At 38.8% G+C, this 26763-nt stretch overlaps 1 protein-coding gene across 6 annotated transcripts; it reads left to right on the top strand.

Annotated features, from left to right (window-relative positions):
* The first annotated feature begins 21763 nt into the window (after positions 1-21763).
* Positions 21764-25555, top strand: LOC111879866 (inactive receptor-like serine/threonine-protein kinase At2g40270). Of its 6 annotated transcripts, none has more exons than XM_052768700.1 (9): positions 21764-22005; positions 22328-22590; positions 22768-22906; positions 23039-23110; positions 23190-23333; positions 23420-23901; positions 23986-24176; positions 24256-24388; positions 24474-25555. In XM_052768700.1, the coding sequence occupies exons 2-9, from the start codon at positions 22485-22487 to the stop codon at positions 25034-25036; spliced, it is 1830 nt and encodes a 609-aa protein (XP_052624660.1). In that variant the 5' UTR covers positions 21764-22005; positions 22328-22484; the 3' UTR covers positions 25037-25555. The 6 variants fall into 6 exon arrangements, with proteins under 6 accessions (XP_052624660.1, XP_023732067.3, XP_052624662.1 ...); XM_023876299.3 differs by having other exon boundaries at positions 22325-22590; XM_052768702.1 differs by having other exon boundaries at positions 21764-22009.
* Positions 25556-26763: the final 1208 nt, after the last annotated feature.

Here is a 26763-nt window from a genome sequence, read left to right as displayed (position 1 = left end):
AAAATGATGAAATGTTAATCTTAGAAGATAGCCATGACAATTTAAAGTGTGTGGGTGAAAGAATTTAAAGTGTGTGGGTGAAAGAATGACTAAAAATGAGTTCATATGAAGAAGTTCTGGTTATACGAAGTTGGGAGGAATTTATATTACTGAAAAAGAAAAATGGAGAAATAGTTCACATCGTGTAAAAGTGAAATTACCTGACGCCAAGTAGTAAAAACACAGCACGTTCTAGGGGAAACACAATGTTCTTTCGACATTGGTTAGCAAATGATGAGTTTTAAAGGCTTAAGTCAACTTTTTTACTTATTATTTTCAATTATATGACTTGGAGGAGCCAAGGAAGGTGATCTTGAAGGCTTAGAAGCTTGAATCAAAGCCAAATTCAAGGAGAACACTAAGAGATGAAGCTCTTAGCTCCATCAAGGGTAACTTTATATTCCTTATCAAGTTTGATTGGTGTTTATAAGAATGATAAAATCTAAACTTGTATGTAAAAGAAGGCTTGATTATATGTTGAAATAGGGGTAGTAATCATACTCTTTGAGTGTGATATGGTAGAATTCATTGTTCATTCTTTGAATTGGGGGAGATGATGATGAACCCTAATTTTGTGAATTTGGATATAAGTGAAATTAAGTTTATGTCTAGATAGATTAAGACAAAAGTTGTATATAGTGTATAACTAGTTTTGGCAAAGAAATTAAGTTAAAGGATTTAGTCATGTACTTATATGTAGATAACTTATATTTTGAGCTATGGATGAAATAAGTAATAAGGTGACATTAAGTTCACATCTTAATGAATTAAGACATGTAGGTAATTAAATTATGGAGTATGTGTAGTTTCTATATGATTGTATGTATGAGCTTGATGAAAGCATTGAATAAGGTTATTATATAAACATGTTACACTTTGAGTTGTAGTACTTAATATTGGTGTTTTATTTTGATATTATATAAAATGAGAGTCGTTATGAAGCTTCAAGAGTTGGAAATCTATACAATGGGAATTGTCGTTAATTGATATTGTATGAAATACTTTGATTTCATAATTGATGTAACATCCCGAGTTCAGGAGTGCAAGTTCAGGGTTCAAAGTGAAAATGTATACGGGCAACTCGGTGAGTAGAGTCGCGATTCTGGTCGCGTGTTAAGTGGCCAACTCGGCGAGTGGGCGGCTGGACTCGGCGAGTTGGTGCTGGGTGAAGAAAACCCTAATCTTCGGGGTTTGCACCCTATATAAAGAATGATATGCCTGCTTTTCAGCCTCTATTTCCCCTGAGTGTTCCAGAGGAAACCCTAATCGTGAGAAACTCCATTATTGAGAGGATTGAAGCTTGGAAGAAGGAATTTGTGAAGAGAAGTTGGAGGAATTCGAGGATAGCACCAAGAGGGCTTGTGGATCTGAAGTCTACATCAGTTTAAGCTCATCTTTGGGGGTAAGAATCCTCTGTCTTGAGCCCTTTTTCCCTTTTTGTCATCCATGGTGGTTGTTTTGGGGTTTTTGGAGTATTTCATGAGCTATTTCGGGATTGGAAGACGGATCTGAGGATGCTATCTCAGATCTGGAGTAGTGATGATCCAAAAATGCATAAAGTCCCTGTTGATAAGTGATTGGTGAAGCTATCTTGTCCCAAACCCAAACCCTAAAGTGTAAAATGCCTAGATCTCTTTGGATTCACGTAAAGTTCGGCACTTTACGTGATGGATGGGTTGTAGGAGGCTAGATCTACGTTTTGGATCAATTGCATGGCGTGGAAGGTTCTGTTTGGAATGAGATCTAGAGGCACTCGGCGAGTCACAAGGGTGTACTCGGCGGGTTGCTTGAAGATGGTCTAGAACTCGGCGAGTTGGAAGAACAACTCGACGATTAGGTTGAAGATAGCCTTGGACTTGGCGAGTCTGTTCTTGGACTCGGCGAGTCTGGTCGTGAGGACCTGTCCTTTCTTCGGGTTGAGTTGTGAATCAGTGAGTCGAGTGTGAAGGGACTCAGAGTTGTTGGACTCGGTGAGTCTCGGGGTGACTCGGCGAGTTGAGTCGCGGATTGGGGAAAAGTTCTGAGCATAGGGACTCGGTGAGTCATCGGGTTGACTCGGCGAGTAGAGTCAGCCAAAGGTTGACCAGTTGAATTCCAGGGGCATTTTGGTAATTGTTGGATATTGTTTTGAGTTCAGTGCTTTGGTGGTTGGCCAGTGGTGGAGATCGTATCAGTGATCGGAGCAGCTTGGGTTATCTATTCAGTCGGTAGTTTCGAGGTGAGTTATCCTCACTATATCAACAGGGTCTAGGGCACCAAGGTCGGCCCTTTATCGGATTGAGATCCAGGTATTTGTTGTTATGTTATTGCTTTGATATGTTGCATCCTGGTAGCTAGGATGGTATATGTTAGAGACCTGGTTAAGGTCGGTATCCTGATATGTAGGGTGATGCTATGCTAGTGACCGGATAGGTCGGTATCCTGATTAGGATGATGATATGTTATGTGATCTGTTTGATCGGCTTGTTGACTGTGAATTGTTATATGATTGTATGATTATGTGCACATGGTTGTTTGGACTGGAGTTGGGTTGAGGCGGGTCCTGCTTTGTGCTGTAGGCCAAGATACCCAGGGCGGACCGGTTGTTCCGAAGGCCCAGCGAGCGGTCCGGATATGCTGTAGGCCCCAAGAGGGCGGACCAGACGTGCCGAGGCTCGGAGGGTGGACCAGGCTGACTGAAGGCCCGGTGCGGGCGGACCAGTCATACTGTAGACTCAGAGAGTGGACCAGACCGACTGAAGGCCCGGTGCGGGCGGACCAGTCATACTGTAGACTCAGAGAGTGGACCAGGTGGATCAAAGGCCCGGTGCGGGCGGACCAATCACACTGCAGACTCGATGTATATGGCTAGATTCGGAGGGTGGACCAGGTGGACTGTTGGCCGGTGCGGCGGACCAGTTGCACAGTAGACCCGAAATGCATGGTTGTTCTGTGTTCGGATATGATATGGCATGTTATGCGTGTATGATATATGTGGTTGGTATTTTGGGGATATCTCACTAAGCTTTCGGGCTTATAGTTGTGGTTTAATGTTTTTCAGGTTCTTCAGGAGACCGTGGCAAGGCGAATGCATGATCGTACCGCTCCTCATGTTTATATTGTGATGTGATTCTGGGAATACTCTAAATAAATTGTATTGAAAACCTTTTTGCAATAATTTAAAGAGATCAGGTCGTTTTTGAAAAATTTAAATTGGTTGGAATTTTTCGGTTGTTACAATTGAGATTTATAAGAAATTTTTATTATACGAGTTAATAAGGTGATTATACTTGAGAGTGGAGATTAAATAGAGTTGAACAGTTATAAATGAGTATAACTGATAAAACTATTTATAGTATAAATGCAATAAGTAAGCATAGTTGAATAGTTATAGATCATAACAAAAAAAGAAGTGATTAAACATTGCTCAACAATCTTAGTCGAATATAACTTGTATGATTGATAACAGTTGTGATGTAATGGTTGAGTATAGCTGAAACGTTATAACATAATATAATTAAATTAGTTAATAATATCTAAAAAAAACTTTGTAGTCAGATATAGTTGAATATTGTTATTGAAATTAAGGGGTTAAATATAAAATTGTTAGATTATTATACACTTTTGTGGTATATTGTTATTGTTGTGTGGGTAAAGAGCTAATATGACTAATAAATTATAGTTTTTTACTGGTAATAAGCAATTTGTGGTGACATGTAACGAGTATGATAGACCACACAATGATAATTTATGGTGATATTTAACGAGTATGATAGACAACATAACAAAAACCTTGTGGTAATATTTAACAAGTTTGTTTAGGCACATAACAAGTACTTCGTGACAATATATATCGTTGTTAGTTGAAATGATGACTTGAGTAGCCGTAAATCCATTGTCAAGTAAAATGGTAGCTTGAATAGGTAAATTTGTTGTTGAGTAAAATAGTGGCTTTGGTAGCCGTAATACCATGTCTAATCATTGTGTATCGAACTTTCGCGATTCTGGACGTGCTGACTTGTCGTACACGGGTTTTAAGTGATGTACTCGGCGAGTAGGTCACTGGACTCGCCGAGTAGCCTTTGTTTTGTGAAAATCTATATAAAGGGACTTTCAGATCGATACTCTAGGATGGAGAGAAACCCTAGGAGGCTAAGAAACGATTACAAGTGCTGCTAGGTCGTGAGGAACTGAAGAATCAACCCTACATTCAATTGTGAAGAGAATCAAAACAATTTTGGTTTATTCTTAGTAACTTTTTGATTTGAATCATGTTTACATACTTTGATTTCGTTTTTGAGTTTATGTTTACTGCAATCATGAGCTAAAAACTTATTCTTCTGTTAGGGTAGACAATTATGTGAACATGGATTGATTATTTGAGTAGGATTAATTTTAATTGGTAATTATGTTTTGTTAAGCTTGTTAAAGAACCTTATGTGTTGACAATAACTATTCTTCTGTTAATAAATCAGTAATTAAGTTGTATGAACATCTCTTAGTTATTAATTTCATATGACTTATTATGACCACATAGTTGTATGTCTAGGAATAACGAATGTGAAACTAGAATTAACTAGAAGATAGGTAAGTTAATGTGTGGGCTTGTTTGATGAACATCAACAAGAGGTTAATTGAAGGGCCAATTTAGTTAACCACTACAAGTCTTACTTAACCCGAATCAATAATCTAGGAAACCCGTTAATTTAGACAACTGGCCATTGCTTGAGTTAATTTGTTTTCTAAGAATTAGGAATAGCGAACGTGAACCTAATTATTTAATCAGTAGCCAATGAAGAATTAATCCGATACATTAAAATCATCCATGGGAACAAATGAGTCGTACCTAAACAGAAGTCCTCTTTACTATTGAATTTAGTTGGTAATTAATTGTTTTAGTTGCTAGTTAGTTAATTTGTGTGTTGGTTATTCTAATTAAGTTCCTAGTCTTGTAAAACTAGAGAAAACCCCCTTTTTGTTATTTGTTTTATTTAGATAATATTAGCATTTATTTTAATTGTTTACCGTTCCCTGTGTTCGATACCCTACTTGCTTGAACTATATTACTAATCGATAGGTACACAGCCTTTCGTGTGTTTATTTTGTGTCTAAGTTAGTAGGATTAAAACTAGTTCGTTTCACACACATCAGTATTTTGATGAGCGCTATGCAGCTCTCACAGAGACGGCTGCCGCGGCGGCTATAGCGGCTGTAGCAGCGGCAGGGGGAGGACCTGGTCGGGGTTTTCAGTATCGGGACTTCGATAATACGAAGCCTCCCACCTTTGATGGAGTTCAGGACCCGATTGTTGCTATGAGATGGTTGTCGGACATGGAAGGGTGTTTCTGATGGGTTTAATACAAACAATCCTATGTGTGCATGCAACCCTAGAATTGGATCTATGTTTTCACTATTAGATATACAGCTTTATGAACACAAAAAGAAACCTGGCATGCTACTATAATTTTCGAAATTCATATATAAAGCTAGAATACATACCTTTTGTTGTTATATAGCAATAACAACTAGTTCCTTAAATTTCCTTAGCTCTTGAAAGCAAGTACCACAAGTGTAGTACCTCTAATGGAGTCACAAACACCATATGCAACTTGGATGAAGAAGAGAAGAAAAGGAGGCACCAAAAACGGCTGGAAACCCTAATGGAAGTGTTGTTCACGTTTTTGGGGCATAGGGACCCTTTATATACATGTAGGCTATTAGGGTTTACAACTAGGAAACCCTAATTTGACTGCTTAGGCCCTAAGCAGCCCATGGACTCCTTAAACATATCCCTTGGACAATTTCTAATGGGCTTCCCATAGAATTCGTCCAACCTATATTATTAGGTGATCCATAGCCCAATTATAATTATCTTATAATTACGACTTCAGTCCCCTAAGTTTAATTAATCTCTTTTAGCCACAAAATTAATTAACAATTAATTCTTGACTAATATTAATTAAACAATATGATTTCTCCCTTAATATATTATTCTCATAATATATTAATAAATCATATTTAAACCTTTCTCTCCTTAAATCATCCTACATATTGCTATGGTGAAGGCAACCCAAAAGGACCATGCTCATAATCGGGTCAAGTACATACCAAAATAGTTATGGACTTAGACACTAATCCAACAGTCTCCCACTTGGATAAGTCTAATAACTATTTTCCGTATGACTTCAGAACCTGATCAACAATCGTAGCTTTCAAAAGCCGTTGTCAACTCTGATCTTATCAGATAGCGTGTCCTCTAGATAAGGGATTATACATTCCTCCATTCTCAAGATATCGTATAGACAAAAGACATGAATTTCAATCATTCTCTCTATACTGTTTCCCGACTTCCGATTTATGACGACTGATAACAGACTACAATTGAACACATCAACTTAGTCCCGGCTTGGCCAAGCGCTTAGGTGTCATCACTAAATCATCGAGAGGCCCAATGATATCGCTTTTATCCTACTTTGGGTAAAAGGAGTGGATAAACTTCGACTCATATGCTCGCTTGCATTTACTGATCGAATCACACACAACAATAAGTTTTATAACACCAAGTTACTGGTGCGTTTACTTATTATCAATGTGCAACCGACCAACAAATAACAATTCACATGTCTCGGTTTCAAGAATATACAATATTATCGTCTCACTAATCACTCGTGATAAATCCATGAAGTGATCCAAGTGAGCGTGGGTTTAATCCAATACTCTAATCTTATCAAAGCACTCATGAACTCTGCAGCAAACTTGTGCTATGTCTAAACACTTCAGACAATCTACAGACAGATTCATGACAGTCTTTATTCATACCTACTCCCAACGTATGACCGACTGTGGATGTTTGAATAACCTAGTTATTATGGAAGTCAAAACATGCAAATTGAAACATAACAATAATACTTAATCCTATATGGCCTCAAACTTGTGAGAGTAAATAAAACACTTCTATTTAACCACCATATTGATTACTCATTATTATTGTTTATTGTTTCAGATAATCAACTCATTACTTGAATTACAACAACAATTGTCCCATGCTCTAAGCATGCACACTTTGTTTCCTATGGTCCATGCTTTGTGAAATAGAACAATTGTAAACTTTTCCAATGATTCTTATTTCACAATTCCTCAATCCCCATGGTTAGTGTAAGAACACAAGGTTCTTTCACTACTAGAATATGCTAGATTCTAACATTTTACGCAACGATCCTTTCGTAAAGTCATAGCACAAAAGTCACCAAGACTTGGCTAATGAAATTACAAAGTATTTACTTAGAAATTGTTACAAGACAATTCTATAGACGCGAAGTCTCACATTCAAAGTACATTCCTTTGAACATGCTTCTTGCATAAAAGTTTCTAATCTAGACATAGATTCTTAATATCCAACTCCCAATATGGAAACATTTCCACATTTGCCATATGACAACTCATTCTTAATAGAATCTTATCTATTCATTATAATGTCGATATGCTCCATCCAATACCATACTTCCAACTACTCACAAGCGACCAATCCTCAGCGAACTTTGGATCGTCCTTTGATAGTTGTTTAATAATTTTAGTCAAAACCCATTCTAGTCCTTTTTCCCTCTTAATGCGCTTGACATTTGAAAAATTTTAGAATGGTAAATTATTATAGCATTTGCAATCGATCCTATACCCGAAGTGTATGGGACACGATGCATAATGTCTCACATAAAGATATGATACTTTACCAATCTTTTGCCATAATATTTTATGTGTCATGTTCTCATAATTCGAACTATGAAGAGGGATGCCGTAATCATAATCGAATTTTAAGAACTCACAATGTATCCTTTGACTGAAACTATTAAAATTTCTTAATCTAAGCTTTAGATTTTGAAATGGAGTATAATATTCTCTCCCTTAATTGTAGCAAAACAACTTTTCAACCCATGCAACTTTGCAAATTGAATCTTTGTTTTTCTATAATTAATATTGCTAACTTGCAATACTTTCCATAATAATCATAACACTTATGCTCCCACTAGCCTTGACATGTATTCAGAAAACAAATGAACTTACAGAAAACAATGCCTATTGAATTTATAAAATTCATATTTCTAATACCAGATGCTTCGATAAGCCTTTATCTAAGCTTCTTAAACTTATACACCTTTGCCTTAGATAGCTCATATGTGTGTTTAAACAATCTAGAACTTATGTTACTAAGTTCCAAATGTTCAAACTAATTGCCAGATCTCACAATTCGAACTATGGAAAAGGATGCCGTAACCATAATCGAATGTGAGAATACAATTTTCACAATTGCTATCTTCTTAAAACCTCTCTTAATGAAAGTATTTCCTCACAGTCATTTTCATGAAGGAGGGAATCTTATGACACTTAGATTTTATGGTGTATGAGTTCCTATCCATGTGAATTTGCCAAAACCAAGGTTTGCGACAAATCCAAACTCATATGGACCGAACTTTCTTAATCTTGATTTCTTGCCCTATGGTAACACGAGTGCCCACCATGTCTTCCAAGTAGTTTAGTAACTTGTCCTTACATATCAATGTACTTTCCATCGACTAAGGCTCTAGTATGCATTCAAATGAGTACTCATAGAACTCACATACGCAATTAACTTAATTGGAATGGCACAGAAAACAAGATAATGTCAGTGCGACAGGTTGTAAACCTCAAGTCGTGTGCTAGTGATGATCGATAAGGTTTATTCTTGATTTGTTCTTGAAACTTTTCAAGACCATTAAGACTCCCACTGACTCCTTGACATATAAGATTCTCTTGTCAAGAAACATTTCTTGACAAAGCAAATATTCAAGAGTTAGTGTAGTTCTTATCAAGACAAAACACTTCACACAATTGGTCCTAGTTGGTCTTTGTCTTATCCAAGACATCACAACTTACTAATTTTAAATGTGCAAGAATGAGAAAACCTTTTTCTAAATTCCACATTTGATGAGTGTTATAAACCTACTTAAGACTTTTCACTCAATGTCACAATCTTGACTTTAAGACTTGATATTGGAATGAAGTATGATTGACTTATTGATTTAACCATTTCTACAATACTTGATTCCTCTTCTTAGACATGCAATTGCACTAAGACTCACTTAGAGGATCTATTGAGACATGGTTCTTAATCTTTAATACTTATCATAACACACAATAAAAGGTACTCTCCCTTCTTCTTAAAAAAGAGAAACTTTTATCTTTCTGCCTTCTTGATTCTTCTTATTCGTTCTGCTATTGATTGAAACTATTTCAGTTAACTCAGAATTATACTCAATCTTATAAGTATAACCATATTTACTAAACTTTAGCAAATCATGACGAATATCTTTGTCACTCTTGTGGTAGACTTGATCAACGTACGACCTAGTGTACTCGATCTCCTAGTCCTTCAATTGACACTTTGCCAAAGAATTAGTCTAAGTTTCCCAAATGTGAAAGTTTTTCATTCATCATACAATGCACATTGCATGATTCCAAGCTTCTGTCCAATTGAAACTTGGGCGATGAGAAACTCTCCCTATTTGGTAAACTTTTGACATTTCCACAAATAACACAATTAAGAATCAAATCCATTATTGCTAATAATAGAAACATTCAAACATCAATTTTTCATACATGCCATCACAAGGATAAATAAATAAGATAAAATCAACATTCATTTTATTGCGGAAAAAATTTGTCCTTACAATGCAATTCAATTGAAAAACAATGTTATTACATATTTCTTAACAATCTATTCTAACTCCAAGTAGTAGCTCAAGAATCCATTCTTCAAGTAATGCGATCGAAATCCATTTCTTCATGATCAGATTCAGCTGACTTCTTTTCTCAAGCTTCCTCTCTTTTCTTCGATCCTACAAAACATCAAAATGTAATCTTATCACATCATGTATTAAGAATCTAGAATAGGAACTTAAAAGAGTTAGTTAATGGATTTTACCTGAAGCAGAGTCATACGTCTTGACTCTCCCATCTCTTAGATCTCTCAGATAATTAGGGCAGCTTCGTTTCCAATGCCCCTTCTCTTGGCAATAAAAGCAAATAGACTCCTTTGGCACAACACATCGGACAATCACATACTTAGTTCTTTCTGGACTTCCAATGTTGCCAGTATCCATTGAAGTTTGGGAGTTTGATTCACTAGACAAATTTGCTTGACCAGCACGCCAAATCATTGTTGATTCAGCAGCTATAAGCAAGTAGGTGAGATCAATTAGGGTCACGTCGTGGTCCATCATATAGTACTCTCTAATGAACTCACTATATGATTCAGGAAGTGACTGAAGAACCCAGTCAATATCCAACCCACTTGAAATCTCGACACCCAACATGTTTAACCTATCAATGTATGACTTCATCTCTAAGACGTGCGCACGCACAGGTTTCCCATCTTCGTGTTTACTTGCCAAAAGGGCTTGAGTGAGCTTGAACTTTTCAAGCCTTTGAACTTGTGGGTCAGGGAGAATAATTGGAGGAGGTGGAGGAAGTGAAGCATGACTCTCATTTCCTTGATCGTATCTCGGAACGTCATCTTCAATTGGAAAGCTTGTTCCAAAGGATTTGGGAAGACTATTGTAAGATTCAGACATCTACAAAACGGGAGAAAATTCAAGTTAAGTTGATTAGAATTCTTGATGCAACACCCAAATGAAACATCAAGCTAGGATCCAACACAATACTCTACAACCTAGAAGAGGGATGCCGTAATCTAGTTGCAGAATATTTGAAGGTAGGTAAATGACGATTTACCAATTTCCACCATGAAAAACGAAAAAGAAGTTTAAGTTTTAAATGAATTGAAACTCCTAGATCTTTTGAGACTCATTGAACTCTTCAATGGCATGTTTAATCTCGATTATGCCCTACTATTCGTGACTGGGATGCCGAGGATCACAAACAAGGTGTGAATAACCATACGAATCACGTGGTGCACCCAATGTTACTATCACCTAATCAATGTGCCGGTTAGCCACACACGCTCCATTGATCTATGACAAACATCGAGTCACCCTTCGTTACCAATGTCATCCCCAAATTAGTGTGCCGGTTAACCACACACGCTCCACTAACGTTTGACAAGGGTACGAAGTGTAATTCCATGGGTTAGCATACAATTTCACCTTTTGCCTAAAGTAACTATGATTTGGGAATTTGAAAAAGCATTTAGTTACTTTGTACTTCATTATACTTATAATGGAAGGTTTCTGTCCTATCCTACCCGTTCGGCTAACGACCCTCCACTAGTCAAGAGTGCGGTGGGTAAGAGTGGATACCCATTCAATCGCCATTTTATAGGCAATTTCCTTAAACACCCCTTATAGACTAGCTTCGTGAATGAGGCCTACTAACGGTAAGACTGAATTTTTAGTTATAATATTAAACTTTTAATGTTATATATAGTATAAGGGTGTATTTTACACTTTTAAAATACAAGGTGGTTTAAATTATACTTTTAATTAACCAAAATCATTATGGATTTATTAAATCTCTTTTAATTATACACTTAATTAATTTAATAAAACCATAAAGGTTTAATTTGAACTTTTCAAAATCAGGGTTTTGGATTTTAGACTTTCAAAATTAACTTTTAATCAACAATTTAAATTCCAAAACTTGAGGGCAAGTTTTGAAACTCTTCAAAACAATTAGGTTTTAATCTCACTTAAAATTTTGAATTTGAGACATTTAAATTAAAATTTTAAATATTAAAACTGTTGATTTAATAATTACCATAAATTAAACAATTAATTTATATTATTAAATCACAAGGGATTATCTAGATCATGAGGATAATTACCAATTATACATCTAAGATATCCAAATCCCTTGAATCCCTCTCTAAATCACGAAAATAAGGGATGGGATAATTCAAGATCTTTAATTACCATATTTAACAATTAAAAGATAATTACAAGATATGGGATTATCCAAATCCCTAAAATTTAGGATCTAACCTTGGGGAAGGAGGTAATTTCGAAATCCAAGGGTTGGAAAACCCTAGATTTCAAAATCTTGGAGGGTAAGGAAAGGATTTGGGAAACCCTAGCAAAAATCGCCATCTAGGGTTTAGCAACCCTAATTGCGAAAAATACCTACCCTTTAGGGTTCATTAGCCATAAACCCTAATATGCCAAGTTCATAAATTTGAATAAAAGCTAATTGAAAACAAAAACCAATGGCTCTGATACCACTGATGGGTTTAATACAAACAATCCTATGTGTGCATGCAACCCTAGAATTGGATCTATGTTTTCACTATTAGATATACAGCTTTATGAACACAAAAAGAAACCTGGCATGCTACTATAATTTTCGAAATTCATATATAAAGCTAGAATACATACCTTTTGTTGTTATATAGCAATAACAACTAGTTCCTTAAATTTCCTTAGCTCTTGAAAGCAAGTACCACAAGTGTAGTACCTCTAATGGAGTCACAAACACCATATGCAACTTGGATGAAGAAGAGAAGAAAAGGAGGCACCAAAAACGGCTGGAAACCCTAATGGAAGTGTTGTTCACGTTTTTGGGGCATAGGGGCCCTTTATATACATGTAGGCTATTAGGGTTTACAACTAGGAAACCCTAATTTGACTGCTTAGGCCCTAAGCAGCCCATGGACTCCTTAAACATATCCCTTGGACAATTTCTAATGGGCTTCCCATAGAATTCGTCCAACCTATATTATTAGGTGATCCATAGCCCAATTATAATTATCTTATAATTACAACTTCAGTCCCCTAAGTTTAATTAATCTCTTTTAGCCACAAAATTAATTAACAATTAATTCTTGACTAATATTAATTAAACAATATGATTTCTCCCTTAATATATTATTCTCATAATATATTAATAAATCATATTTAAACCTTTCTCTCCTTAAATCATCCTACATATTGCTATGGTGAAGGCAACCCAAAAGGACCATGCTCATAATCGGGTCAAGTACATACCAAAATAGTTATGGACTTAGACACTAATCCAACAGTTTCTTCACGTGTTCATGCCCTGTTGATCAGAGGGTGAGGTGTGCTCTGAACCTGTTGAGGCTCGGGGTGAAGGATTGGTGGAGATTGACCACGGGGTCATATTCGGATGCGCAGAGGGCTGCGGTTTCATGGGATTAGTTCAGAGAGATGTTCAGCACTCGTTATGTTCTGCGGGTTGAGAGGGAGAGATTAGCTCAGGAGTTCCTGGAGCTAAAGTAGGGTTCGAAATCGGTGACTGAGATCACCAGGATGTTCACTGAGAGGGCGATGTTTTGCCCTGAGTTCGCTTCGGAGCAGGCTCAGATGTCCCGATATCTGAGTATGCTCAAGAGAGATATCAGACAGTTTATGTCTACGCAGAGGTGCGAGACTTTGTTGGAGTTGCAGGAGGCCGCCAGGCGGCGTGAGTTGGAGATTGAGTTGCAGTTGCGTGAGCTGAGGCAGGCTCCGGTGCTGTCGCAGCCGACGCCGAAACGGTCCAAGACCGTTGATTCTAGGGTGGGAGATCAGAGCAGCCACGCTTGTGGGAAGTGTAGGAAGGGTCACACCGGAGTTTGTAGGTCCGGTGGTGCATATCGCAAGTGCGGAAAGGAGGGGCACTATGCGAGGGATTGTCGGCAGTCAGCGCCAGTTCGGGATTTGAGGATTTGTTATCATTGTCATCAGGTTGGGCACTTGAGGGTCAACTGTCCACAGCTTGCTGCGGGACCGGTGCAGGCTCCAGCACCGACCACTTTGAGGATCATGAGTGGAGGTCAGAGTGGAGCGGAGCCCCCCAAGGGCTCAGGGTTGTGCTTTTCAGCTTACAGCAGAGGAGGTCAGAGCAGTGTCGGATGCAGCTGCGGGTATGTTTCTTTCTTGATGTCTTGTTATCTTGTGATTATTGTGGAGTAGTGTTTATCTGCTAGTCTCATTGTATGGTTTTCGGTGTGGTATTTGTTGTTCTTTGAGGGTTGTGGTTTGGTTATGGATTAGTGTTGGGAATTTCGTTGGTTATCATTCATGAGGGTTATTTGTGGATATCTGGCGTTGGTCTGAATGTCGGGTAGCATCTGCAGTCTGAGGAGTGGTTAGCTGAAGATTGAGTTTCTTTCGAGCTCGGGATGATCAGTGTTGAAAAGTGCTAGCGGGACGTAGTTCGCGTGTAAGTGTTTGTGTTGTGTAGGGTGTTGAGGGAGGTCGGTGATGGCGACCTGTAACACCCGAGATCAGAAAGGTCAAGAAAGGAAAGGAAAAACCCTAGGTTGAAGAGGGTTGACTCGTCGAGTCCAGGGAGGAACTCGGCGAGTCGGAGCGGGATCCGGGTGTAAAGCAATTGACCGACTCGACGAGTCGGCAAGTGGACTCGGCGAGTCAGGTCTGGGTTTGGAAACCCTAATTTCGGGACTTGGTACCCTATTTAAGCATCTTATTCTCTTTCCTAGGGCTTAGTTGCGGCCCTATAGTCCAGAACCAGAAACCCTAAGCCTCTATTGTTGCTCATTCAAGCTTTCTTGCCTTTTTGGGTGATTTGAAGGAAGAAGGAAGAAGGCACACATTAAAGATTCAAGAATTGGCAGTAGATCCAGAGTTTGTGAGGTCTTCCAGAGCATTTGAAGGTAATGAGTCGTTACCTTCCCTCTTTTGCATGTAGATCAACCTTTATCATGGAACTTGGGGCTTTTAGGACAAGTTCATGAACCATTTCGAGTTAAAAGCCCAGATCTGAAGTTGCTACTTCAGATCTATGTGTATCTTGGCCTAGAGAATCATAAAGCATCAGTCTATGGGATGATTGTTGAGCCCCTTTGTCTCAAACCCTAGTTTATAGTGATTTGAGCCTAGATCTCGTTAGCTACACGTAAAGTTTGCCACTTTACGTATGGAATAGGATTTAGAAGAGTGGATCTACAGTCTGGAGCCCATGCATGACTCAAAAGTCCTCTGCATGTATGTAGATCTGAACGGACTCAGCGAGTCCTTCGAGTGGACTCGGCGAGTAGCTTGAAGATGAGGAGGAACTCGACGAGTGGGATGAACAGCTCGTCGAGTCGGATGAAGTTAAGCATGAACTCGGCGAGTTGGAAGAACAACTCGACGAGTTGGTTGAAGATTGCCTTGGACTCGGCGAGTCTATTAGTGGACTCGGCGAGTCAGGTCGCGAAACCCCAAACCCTTCGAGTTGAGACTCGAATCAGTGAGTCGGGTGGTGACTCAGCGAGTTGGACAGGACAGGACTTGGAACTAGTTGGACTCGGCGAGTCGAGTCGCGAATAGAAAGACCCTGAGCATATGAACTCGACGAGTCATTAGGAGGACTCGGTGAGTAGGGTTGACCTGGAAGGTTGACTTTGACTAGGATTTTGACCTTGACCAGAGTTGACCTAGTTGAACTTTGGAGGTCAGTTGGACTAAGTGTTATGGATATTGATAGCTCGGAGAGCTAGAGGAGCAGTGGTTCAGGAGATTGTCGAGTAGCAGCCAGAGGTTTATCAGCAGAGCTCAGCAGTTCAGGTGAGTTTCCCTTCAGTAGGAACGGGTCTAAGGCCACAATGCCGGCCCGCTCAGCTAGCAGTAGTTTTCGGACTACGGTCCGATGTAGGGGATGAAGGTCCCAGTCAGCTTCGGACTTCGGTCCGATGTAGTAGTTAGTATGTTTGATGCCTTCGTGGCTCAAACAGGGTTTATGTGTTTATGCTAGTTGATATGTTTATGCTATGTTCAGCCAGCTTCGGACTTCGGTCCGATGTAGGGGACAAGGTCCCAACCAGCTTCGGACTTCGGTCCGATGTAGGGGACAAGGTCCCAGTCAGCTTCGGACTCCGGTCTGATGTAGGGGACAAGGTCCCAGTCAGCTTCGGACTTCGGTCCGATGTAGGGGGCAAGGCCCCAGTTAGTCCGGACTTCGGTCCGATGCAGTGGGCAAGGCCCAATATGTGCTTTATATGTTATTGTGTGGTATGTGGTAAATTGGGGGAGCTCACTAAGCTTCGTGCTTACGGTTTTCAGTTTTGGTTTCAGGTACTCGGTTTTCAAAAGAGGAGCTCGGGAAGATTGCAGAGCACACACCATAGTCAGTTAGCCTGGGGACGTTTGACTCTGATAATGAGATTATGTTTTGAATTAATACTCTAAAAATTATGTTATGACTTATGATACAGTTTTGTAAATATGGTTTTAGTAATGTTTTAAAAGAAATTTTTAGTCGTGATTTTTGGGTCGTTACACGACCGGTGGTTGTTAGTCAATACTATAAGTGGGGGAGAATTGGAAAATTCTCCGGAAGATCGATGAACATTGGAGGTTGTTTAGCTGCTTGGGATTCAGCAGTGTTCTGTCAGCCAAGAGGGTAGGCTGGTATGAGTAAGTGGCAGGCATGCGGGGCGGGATACAGACCTAGGGCATTTGATTGTGGAGGGTCTGGGATCAGGTCGGGATTGAGTATGTATGATGGAGATAGAGTTCGGAACCCCTGGAGGGCTAGAACAGTATGCATGGGAAGGTTTCCCGGAGAGATAACTTGGAATGATGGATGCTAGTTGAGCGGTCCGGACAGACTGAAGGCCGGTAGGCGTACCAGTCAGGCCGAAGGCTCGGAGAACGGTCCAGCCAGGCTGAAGGCCCTGGAGGGCGGTCCAGATTGGCTGAAGGTTCTGAGACTGGTCCAGATTGGCTGAAGGCCTGGTAAGGCGGTCCAGTCATGCTGAAGACTCTGCAGGTATTGTTAGATCGGTTCGAGGAAATGGGTTGAGTATGTCGCGATGTGTTAGCATTAGAAGGTCTGGCCCCGGGTATTGATCTTGATTAGTGGAGATAGTGCATGGACTCAAGGGTCCTTGCGAGCAGATTCAAAGCATGTGTGATGCGTGGATATCGGTTATGCTAAAGGAGTGGTGTAGCATTGGGTGAGCACCGTGACACTTGTCGTAGTGACAAGCCGGCCAAGTGGATTCCCTTGGTAAGGGAAAGAGAGAGAGGAATGTAACTCCGAGAGGGAGTGTAAATTCATGGAAGTGAAAGCAGTAGTGCAGAGTTGAGATCGATGTGTTCCAATTATGGTCTTTGAGCGTCCTGATTGCGACAGTGGTATGGAATCACATCCGGATGGGATGACTGTTGAGGTTGCGGAAGGATTTTCGCGAGGGTAGAGCCAAGAGGCTCGGAAAGGATGCTGGGAGGGAGTCTTGGATTCCCAGTTTGATTCTGATCGAGGAATTGTGTATGTAGTGGTGATTCATCCTGGGGGATGTTTGAAGGTGTCGTTAGTGTGGCGGGTTTTCCCATTTCGAGGGTATTAGAGCTAGATCAGCATGTGCATGTGATTGCTAGAGGAGAACTCATGGGAGTTGCTCTGAGGCTGAAGAATGTGTCATTCTGTCAGCATGGAGTGGATAGAGTTGGACTCGGATCGGGAACCCGGTGGTTCAGGGTTATATCTAGCTCATGTGGGTCGAGTGATTGTTATGATTTGGAGCAGTGTTGCATTATGGGTAGTACTCAGTTGATAAGTGTGGTGATCAGAGGTCGAAGCCAGTGGCCGGCTTGAAGCGGTGGTCGGAACACCACGGGAAGGAAAAGTGAGTTTCGGGTTTCTATGGTTGTGCTTTGAGGAACCTAGTTTGGTTAATGCCAGGTGGTGCGTGGCGGGAGTATTTCAAGAGTTGAGTTGTCGCAGGCTTCGAGGACGAAGCCTAATTTAAGTGGGGGAGAATTGTAACATCCCGAGTTCAGGAGTGCAAGTTCAGGGTTCAAAGTGAAAATGTATAAGGGCAACTCGGCGAGTCCATGGGTGGACTCGGCGAGTAGAGTCGCGATTCTGGTCGCGTGTTAAGTGGCCAACTCGGCGAATGGGCGGCTGGACTCGGCGAGTTGGTGCTGGGTGAAGAAAACCCTAATCTTCGGGGTTTGCACCCTATATAAAGAATGATATGCCTTCTTTTCAGCCTCTATTTCCCCTGAGTGTTCCAGAGGAAACCCTAATCGTGAGAAACTCCATTATTGAGAGGATTGAAGCTTGGAAGAAGGAATTTGTGAAGAGAAGTTGGAGGAATTCGAGGATAGCACCAAGAGGGCTTGTGGATCTGAAGTCTACATCATTTTAAGCTCATCTTTAGGGTAAGAATCCTCTGTTTTGAGCCCTTTTTCCCTTTTTGTCATCCATGGTGGTTGTTTTGGGGTTTTTGGAGTATTTCATGAGCTATTTCGGGATTGGAAGACGGATCTGAGGATGCTACCTCAGATCTGGAGTAGTGATGATCCAAAAATGCATAAAGTCCCTGTTGATAAGTGATTGGTGAAGCTATCTTGTCCCAAACCCAAACCCTAAAGTGTAAAATGCCTAGATCTTTTTGGATTCACGTAAAGTTCGGCACTTTACGTGATGGATGGGTTGTAGGAGGCTAGATCTACGTTTTGGATCAATTGCATGGCCTGGAAGGTTCTGTTTGGAATGAGATCTAGAGGCACTCGGCGAGTCACAAGGGTGTACTCGGCGGGTTGCTTGAAGATGGTCTAGAACTCGGCGAGTTGGAAGAACAACTCGACGATTAGGTTGAAGATAGCCTTGGACTTGGCGAGTCTGTTCTTGGACTCGGCGAGTCTGGTCGTGAGGACCTGTCCTTTCTTCGGGTTGAGTTGTGAATCAGTGAGTCGAGTGTGAAGGGACTCAGAGTTGTTGGACTCGGTGAGTCTCGGGGTGACTCGGCGAGTTGAGTCGCGGATTGGGGAAAAGTTCTGAGCATAGGGACTCGGTGAGTCATCGGGTTGACTCGGCGAGTAGAGTCAGCCAAAGGTTGACCAGTTGAATTCCAGGGGCATTTTGGTAATTGTTGGATATTGTTTTGAGTTCAGTGCTTTGGTGGTTGGCCAGTGGTGGAGATCGTATCAGTGATCGGAGCAGCTTGGGTTATCTATTCAGTCGGTAGTTTCGAGGTGAGTTATCCTCACTATATCAACAGGGTCTAGGGCACCAAGGTCGGCCCTTTATCGGATTGAGATCCAGGTATTTGTTGTTATGTTATTGCTTTGATATGTTGCATCCTGGTAGCTAGGATGGTATATGTTAGAGACCTGGTTAAGGTCGGTATCCTGATATGTAGGGTGATGCTATGCTAGTGACCGGATAGGTCGGTATCCTGATTAGGATGATGATATGTTATGTGATCTGTTTGATCGGCTTGTTGACTGTGAATTGTTATATGATTGTATGATTATGTGCACATGGTTGTTTGGACTGGAGTTGGGTTGAGGCGGGTCCTGCTTTGTGCTGTAGGCCAAGATACCCAGGGCGGACCGGTTGTTCCGAAGGCCCAGCGAGCGGTCCGGATATGCTGTAGGCCCCAAGAGGGCGGACCAGACGTGCCGAGGCTCGGAGGGTGGACCAGGCTGACTGAAGGCCCGGTGCGGGCGGACCAGTCATACTGTAGACTCAGAGAGTGGACCAGACCGACTGAAGGCCCGGTGCGGGCGGACCAGTCATACTGTAGACTCAGAGAGTGGACCAGGTGGATCAAAGGCCCGGTGCGGGCGGACCAATCACACTGCAGACTCGATGTATATGGCTAGATTCGGAGGGTGGACCAGGTGGACTGTTGGCCGGTGCGGCGGACCAGTTGCACAGTAGACCCGAAATGCATGGTTGTTCTGTGTTCGGATATGATATGGCATGTTATGCGTGTATGATATATGTGGTTGGTATTTTGGGGATATCTCACTAAGCTTTCGGGCTTATAGTTGTGGTTTAATGTTTTTCAGGTTCTTCAGGAGACCGTGGCAAGGCGAATGCATGATCGTACCGCTCCTCATGTTTATATTGTGATGTGATTCTGGGAATACTCTAAATAAATTGTATTGAAAACCTTTTTGCAATAATTTAAAGAGATCAGGTCGTTTTTGAAAAATTTAAATTGGTTGGAATTTTTCGGTTGTTACAATTGAGATTTATAAGAAATTTTTATTATACGAGTTAATAAGGTGATTATACTTGAGAGTGGAGATTAAATAGAGTTGAACAGTTATAAATGAGTATAACTGATAAAACTATTTATAGTATAAATGCAATAAGTAAGCATAGTTGAATAGTTATAGATCATAACAAAAAAAGAAGTGATTAAACATTGCTCAACAATCTTAGTCGAATATAACTTGTATGATTGATAACAGTTGTGATGTAATGGTTGAGTATAGCTGAAACGTTATAACATAATATAATTAAATTAGTTAATAATATCTAAAAAAAACTTTGTAGTCAGATATAGTTGAATATTGTTATTGAAATTAAGGGGTTAAATATAAAATTGTTAGATTATTATACACTTTTGTGGTATATTGTTATTGTTGTGTGGGTAAAGAGCTAATACGACTAATAAATTATAGTTTTTTACTGGTAATAAGCAATTTGTGGTGACATGTAACGAGTATGATAGACCACACAATGATAATTTATGGTGATATTTAACGAGTATGATAGACAACATAACAAAAACCTTGTGGTAATATTTAACAAGTTTGTTTAGGCACATAACAAGTACTTCGTGACAATATATATCGTTGTTAGTTGAAATGATGACTTGAGTAGCCGTAAATCCATTGTCAAGTAAAATGGTAGCTTGAATAGGTAAATTTGTTGTTGAGTAAAATAGTGGCTTTGGTAGCCGTAATACCATGTCTAATCATTGTGTAGTTATAACATTATAATTAAGCAATAGAAAGTCCATATAACTATTGAGTAGGTGCAAACTTATCATTTGTTGAACTATGGTGTGAACTTATTACAAGTTTATACAGAGTTATTTGAAAGAAGTTATGAAATCTAATTGTGTTTTAATAATATGATTAAGAGTTATTTGAAAGAAGTTATGAAATCTAATTGTGTTTTAATAATATGATTAATTATAACTGATGTTATTCGTATATGTTGAGCATGTTTCTCACCAAGCTCTTGTAGCTTACTTTTTGTTATTGTATGTGTTTCAGGTTCAAATAGACTTACTATGGAAGTGAATATTTATAGCTAAGAAAGGTAATGTCCGAATCAGATTATCTTTTATTTCATCATTCGATCTTTCATGTTTAACTTCTTGTATTCAATTAGTTAACATAAATGTACACTGAGTTATTTTATAAATTAAAAAAGTAAAAATTATGTGGAATTTTATGTTAAAAAGTCGGGTGTTTAAAATGGTATCAAAATCATGGTTTAAATGAATCAGACGTTTTGTAGTAGATTTTTAAACTTAAATCGGAGAGTGGAAAAGAAATATTAGTTGACTAGACCTTACCGACATACCCACATAGGTTAGCCAACTATTAGACATACTTAATGAATGTTGTGATATTATAATTTGATTTCTCATAAATTTAGTTATGAAGAGCGGAAGTTAGCGGTTTGAGTTAATTTTATGGAAATAGTACCCTTGCCGGTAATTGCATAGTTGCTTAAAAACTTGAATTGGTAGTCGTTAAGAATTGTTATTTTAGCTAAACACTTCTTTTAAATAATTATTTTAGTCAATATCCTTATATAAATTGTGAAATTTAGCAAAAAAAAAAGATGCATCATTTATCCATAAAAGAACATCAAGTCGTCTAAAAACCATAAAATAGCCGCTTGAAACTTCCAAGCACACATCATTAAGCCTTAATATATTTAAAAAAAAATCAAAATTGTAGTGCTTTGAAGAGAAATGTTCTTGCCCACACTAATAATAAATTCCAATAAATTCAGCTGCCCTGTCTCACCTTCCTAGCACTTTCCCTATAATCTCCACCCGCCAAAACACCCTTCATTTACTATTATGAATATCGAAGATGATTACGATGTCTACATTAAATCCAAAGTTTCATTTTCCATGACCCCATCAATGACTTCGTCGTTAACTTCTATTCTACTCTTGGTCAATCACCACGCATCCAGGTTGATTTTAAATCCATGCTCTGTGTAATTCTAGAGAGAGAAACAGCATATTCATCGAAGGATATTTCTGTAAATACATTAATCGAATCAGTAAGTATGTGTTTCAAGCTTTCTGGTTTCTAAATTAGCTTGTTTTTGAAGTCAAAAAAAGTATTTCTGAAGTATATTATGGGTAATTGTGTGCGCTTGCAGACTTGCAGTTGTAGTTGTGGTACTAGAACGCGTTTTCCGACTTTTATTTATTTTTATGGGCTGATTCGGTCCATATTAGTTCACAAACAACTGTAATTTGATTTGATTTGATTTTTATAAGTTTATCTTCTACCTCTTGTGTATTTATTTCAAATCGATTGCACAATTCCGAGGTTTGGTTTTTTGATTTATTTGAGTGGTTTTCCATTTGCTCCAGCAGCGCTGTATTATTCCGAGTCAACTCAGTTGGTGGATCGGAGGTTTCGTGAATCGCTTCTCGTCTATGGTTGTTGTATTGTTGTTGAGTTCTTGATTAATCCACGTTGATTTCGCGGCCGTGAAGAATCGAAGGGTTTCACCTTCGTGTTTGTAAATACATGATGGAGCATTTTAGATTAGAGAGGCATCAATTGCTGACTTTGACGTTAATCATCTGTTTACAGTTTCAGAATTTGAGTTCCTGCTTCTCTCTCAATGATGAAGGTATTACAATCTAGCTCCGATCATTGTGGTTCATAATTTGGCTTAAATTGAAACAAACTGCTAGCATTCTCACTTTTCTAGCCTCGTCAAGAGGATACTAGTTCGTTCAAATTATACTTTGATTTTCCTTTCCTGTTGATATTTTTAACACAAGCTGATGATATCTTCTGATTGCAGGTTTTTCTTTACTTAGATTTAGAGATAGAGTGATAAATGATCCATCTGGGGCTTTGACAAATTGGAATGATGATCTCGGGGTGACGAATCCATGTTCCTGGTTTGGTGTAGGCTGCTCCAAGGGACATGTTATCTCTTTGTAAGTCGTTCGTCTATATTTAAACTTGTTCCAATTTTCCAATATCTGCATCGTTGCAGAAATCTCTTTATGATTATGATATAGCCTCTGAAGGATTCAGATTATTTTTTGAACTTTATATTATATTAACAGGAACCTTATAAATCTTCGTCTTCGAGGAACACTTGCTCCCGATCTTGGAAATCTATCTCGCCTGAAGTCCATGTATGAACAAAATCAATTACCCCTTCCACTTAACTAATGTTTTCATGAATCAAGTTTCTGAAAATCTTCATTTATGCAGAATTCTCCGGAATAACTCATTCTATGGTACCATCCCTGAAAAGATCAAAAAAATGAAAGAATTATTGGTGATGGATCTTCGGTACAATAATTTTTCTGTAACACTTCCATCTGATCTTGGGAAAAGTAAATCACCAACGATTATGTAAGTCGAATCAACGTTTACCTTATTATATATGATTCCAACTCATTTCCATCATCTACAATAACTCTTTTCTCAAACAACTGTAGATTACTAGACAACAACAAGCTTCTCGATGACATTTCTCCTGATCTTCAACAAGAAGTTAAATCCCACCGGAAACTGCTACAAGACGAAAATATACCTGTTCCGGCACAGCCACTTCCACCTTTTCGATTTCCATTTCTGTCATCACCACCACCATCACCATCTCCATCTCCACCCCCTTCGCCATCACCAGTGACGTCACCATCGCCGTCTCCTTCTCCTGAACCCTCAACTGTACCAAATCAAACCCTCCCTCCCGCCCCTTCCACAATCTCCGAGACTCCACCTTCCGTTCCTCCTCCAATTCCCCAACAACAAAAGTCTAAATCGAAGATTGATCCTATTATAATAATATCTATTGCTATTGGAGGCTCTGCTTTTATCGGTATCGTGGCTCTAATGTTATGGCGAGGTAATAAAGTAGCCACTGTGAGGCCCTGGGCCACAGGACTAAGTGGGCAGTTGCAGAAAGCATTCGTCACTGGTAACATCCCAAAATTTCTCATCTCATATCGACCTTAATCACATGTATTTTGCTAAACTTGCCTAAAAAACTTAACAAAACCAGGTGTACCAAAGCTAAAAAGATCCGAGCTTGAAGCAGCTTGTGAAGATTTCAGCAATGTAATCGGTTCAACTTCATCTGGGACTATATACAAAGGAACATTATCCAGTGGGGTTGAAATCGCTGTTGCTTCTGTTGCTCCACCTTCCGTTAAAGACTGGTCAAAACACCTCGAAAGCCTCTTCAGAAAGAGGGTAATTTTCATACAAATTTTAATTCCCTTTTTCTTTTCGATCATTATTTCTAATCTTTTTTTGCATTAAATAATCTCAGATTGACATGCTATCGAAGGTGAACCACAAGAATTTTGTCAACCTCCTTGGTTATTGTGAAGAAGACACACCTTTCACCAGAATGGTCGCATTCGAATACGCACCCAATGGAACACTTTTTGAACATTTACATAGTGAGTGGAGAAAAAAATTAGGTTGTTATTTATTATATTTATGAATTTATCCCATAAACTTACACACAAGTTTTGACATTTTCAGTACAAGAAGCGGAGCATTTAGACTGGGGAATGAGGATGAGAATCGCAATGGGAATGTCGTATTGCCTCGATTACATGCACCAATTAACGCCACCTGTCGCCCACAAAAACCTAAACTCATCATCTGTAAACTTAACCGAAGACTACGCAGCTAAAATATCCGATTTCGGTCTATGCAATGATTCATCCATGGCAAACACGGAACCAACACCGGAAAGTAACGTTTACAGCTTTGGAATTATATTGTTCGAGATGATTACGGGTAGAATTCCTTATGCCGGAGGTGATAAGATCGATGACTGGGCGTTAGACTTTTTAAGAGGGGAAAATCTGATGACGGAATTGGCGGATCCGACTTTGGATTCCTTTGACGCGGATCAACTTGAAGCATTTGGTAAAGTGATAAGATCTTGTGTTGATTCCGACCTTAAAAGGAGGCCGGAAATGAGAGAAGTTACTTCCAGACTAAAAGAGATAACGAGAATAGCACAAGACGGAGCCACACCGAAAATTTCCCCTCTTTGGTGGGCCGAACTTGAGATACTGTCGACTGAAGCCACGTAAAGACAGTAAGGCTGTATTTGTTACACAGGACATGACAGAACTGGACATGAGTCTTGTCCCACTTTTTTTGGGTGAGACATCATTGAGTCATTGACATCGTGTCTCATCCTATCTTTTTTGGTGAGATAAGAAATTACATTTTTGTTTCATTGACATCAATGTCTCTCTTGGTCCTTGGTCTAAGTTAAATGCATGATCAATGAAGTATCTCTGTTCAGTTGAGTCGTGTCTTGTGTAATAAATGAGGCCTAAGCATGTACTTGTTTTTCGTTTTGTAAACCGAATGGATTAAGAACATATACATATATATAAATCTCTATATATGGTAGATGTACATAGATAGAAGAAAGAGGCTGTTGTTGGGAGAGTTTGATGTGTGTGAGTTTAGGAGAAACAAAAAAAGGAGCATCTCCTACAGTAATTTCATTCTTTAAGACTCAGGTATATTCTACCTTCTTTCAATTTCCTTGTACCACTGTTAACATTTGTTTTTAATTCTGTTTGAGAAATTTCATAGAATTCCAGTTGCGAATTAAAATTCTAACATTCATAATTTTCTGTAAGTAATAGATACATTGCATGAAGCTAGTGTTTTTTTTTTTTTTTTTTTTTTTTTTTTTTTTTTTTTTTTTTAAATTATAGAACGTGGTAGTTGCGTAAGACGTTTACCAAACATAATAATTTTAAAGATATTGATAAGTTCAAAAATTATGAAGTTGAAAATTATTATTATTATTATTATTATTATTATTATATTATGGTTAGTGGTAGTCGTTTTCTTATATTTAAAGGTGTGGTAACCGGCGGCCGGCCCGTGGGTTGTATGGTCCTATTTTGGCTACCACGTAAAATCCAGCGGAAAGCACAATATTTTTGAAGACTTTTGCGACGAACAAGTCGCATGTCTATTTATTATTTTGTATATATATGATGTGTCACAACTCAATAGGGGAAAAATATGTCTTCTTTTGTTTTTCAATGGGTTGTGGTTGTCGTTATTTATTTGATATTTTTATCATTAAAAAGCATACGATGTAATTTTCATTTCTTGATTTTGGTCTCACACAATAAACAATGGAAATGCTTAAGTTATCAATCAAAACGAGTTTGGATAATTATCTATTTATTTTAGAATATATTGCAAACGTGTCAGGTCGGATTGAGTTTATCTAATTTTATGTGCTTTATAACTTTTTTAATATTTGATCTGTTATTGATTAAAACAAAGACGATTATTGCATCAATGATTTTTTATACTAGTGGTAGGGGTGAGTGCGGTACGGTTCAGTGCGGTTATTAGCTAAAACTAACCACAAAGACGATTAATCCATTTTCAAAACCGCAAGTGTGGTTATTTTTGCGGTGCGTTTTTTTTTTCGCGGTTATTAACCACATGGATTTGGTACGGTTATTTTGTGTGGTTTTTAACCACAGTTTAGAGCTCAAATGGTTTTAAAAGTTCAAACATATTACTTTTAATGATAAAAGAAAACCATAAGGTATAAGACACTTAACTTAAATCACAAACAACTAATATCTTAAAAACGTCAAATTAATAGTAATTAACAATAAATATTTTAAAATTGTTTAATTTCATCATTTTTCAAAGTTAAACATAACAAAAACCAACATTTTTGTCTTTTAGTATTTTATCTATCTTTCATCCATGAAATTTGTCTTATTTTTAATATTTAATATAGTAACAATTAATAATAAAAAAATTGTAT

Source organism: Lactuca sativa, chromosome 2 (assembly GCF_002870075.4).
Source record: "Lactuca sativa cultivar Salinas chromosome 2, Lsat_Salinas_v11, whole genome shotgun sequence".
Classification (NCBI taxonomy): domain Eukaryota; kingdom Viridiplantae; phylum Streptophyta; class Magnoliopsida; order Asterales; family Asteraceae; genus Lactuca; species Lactuca sativa.
This window is presented reverse-complemented; position numbering and strand designations above follow the sequence as displayed.

Bases quoted from the DNA above. Each gene is read 5' to 3' on its own strand.
- LOC111879866 (XM_052768700.1), top strand. From the start codon at position 22,485: ATGATGGAGCATTTTAGATTAGAGAGGCATCAATTGCTGACTTTGACG. The intron at 23,111-23,189 runs GTATGAACAAAA...TCATTTATGCAG, and splicing joins CTATCTCGCCTGAAGTCCAT to AATTCTCCGGAATAACTCAT. The intron at 23,902-23,985 runs GTAACATCCCAA...TAACAAAACCAG, and splicing joins GCAGAAAGCATTCGTCACTG to GTGTACCAAAGCTAAAAAGA.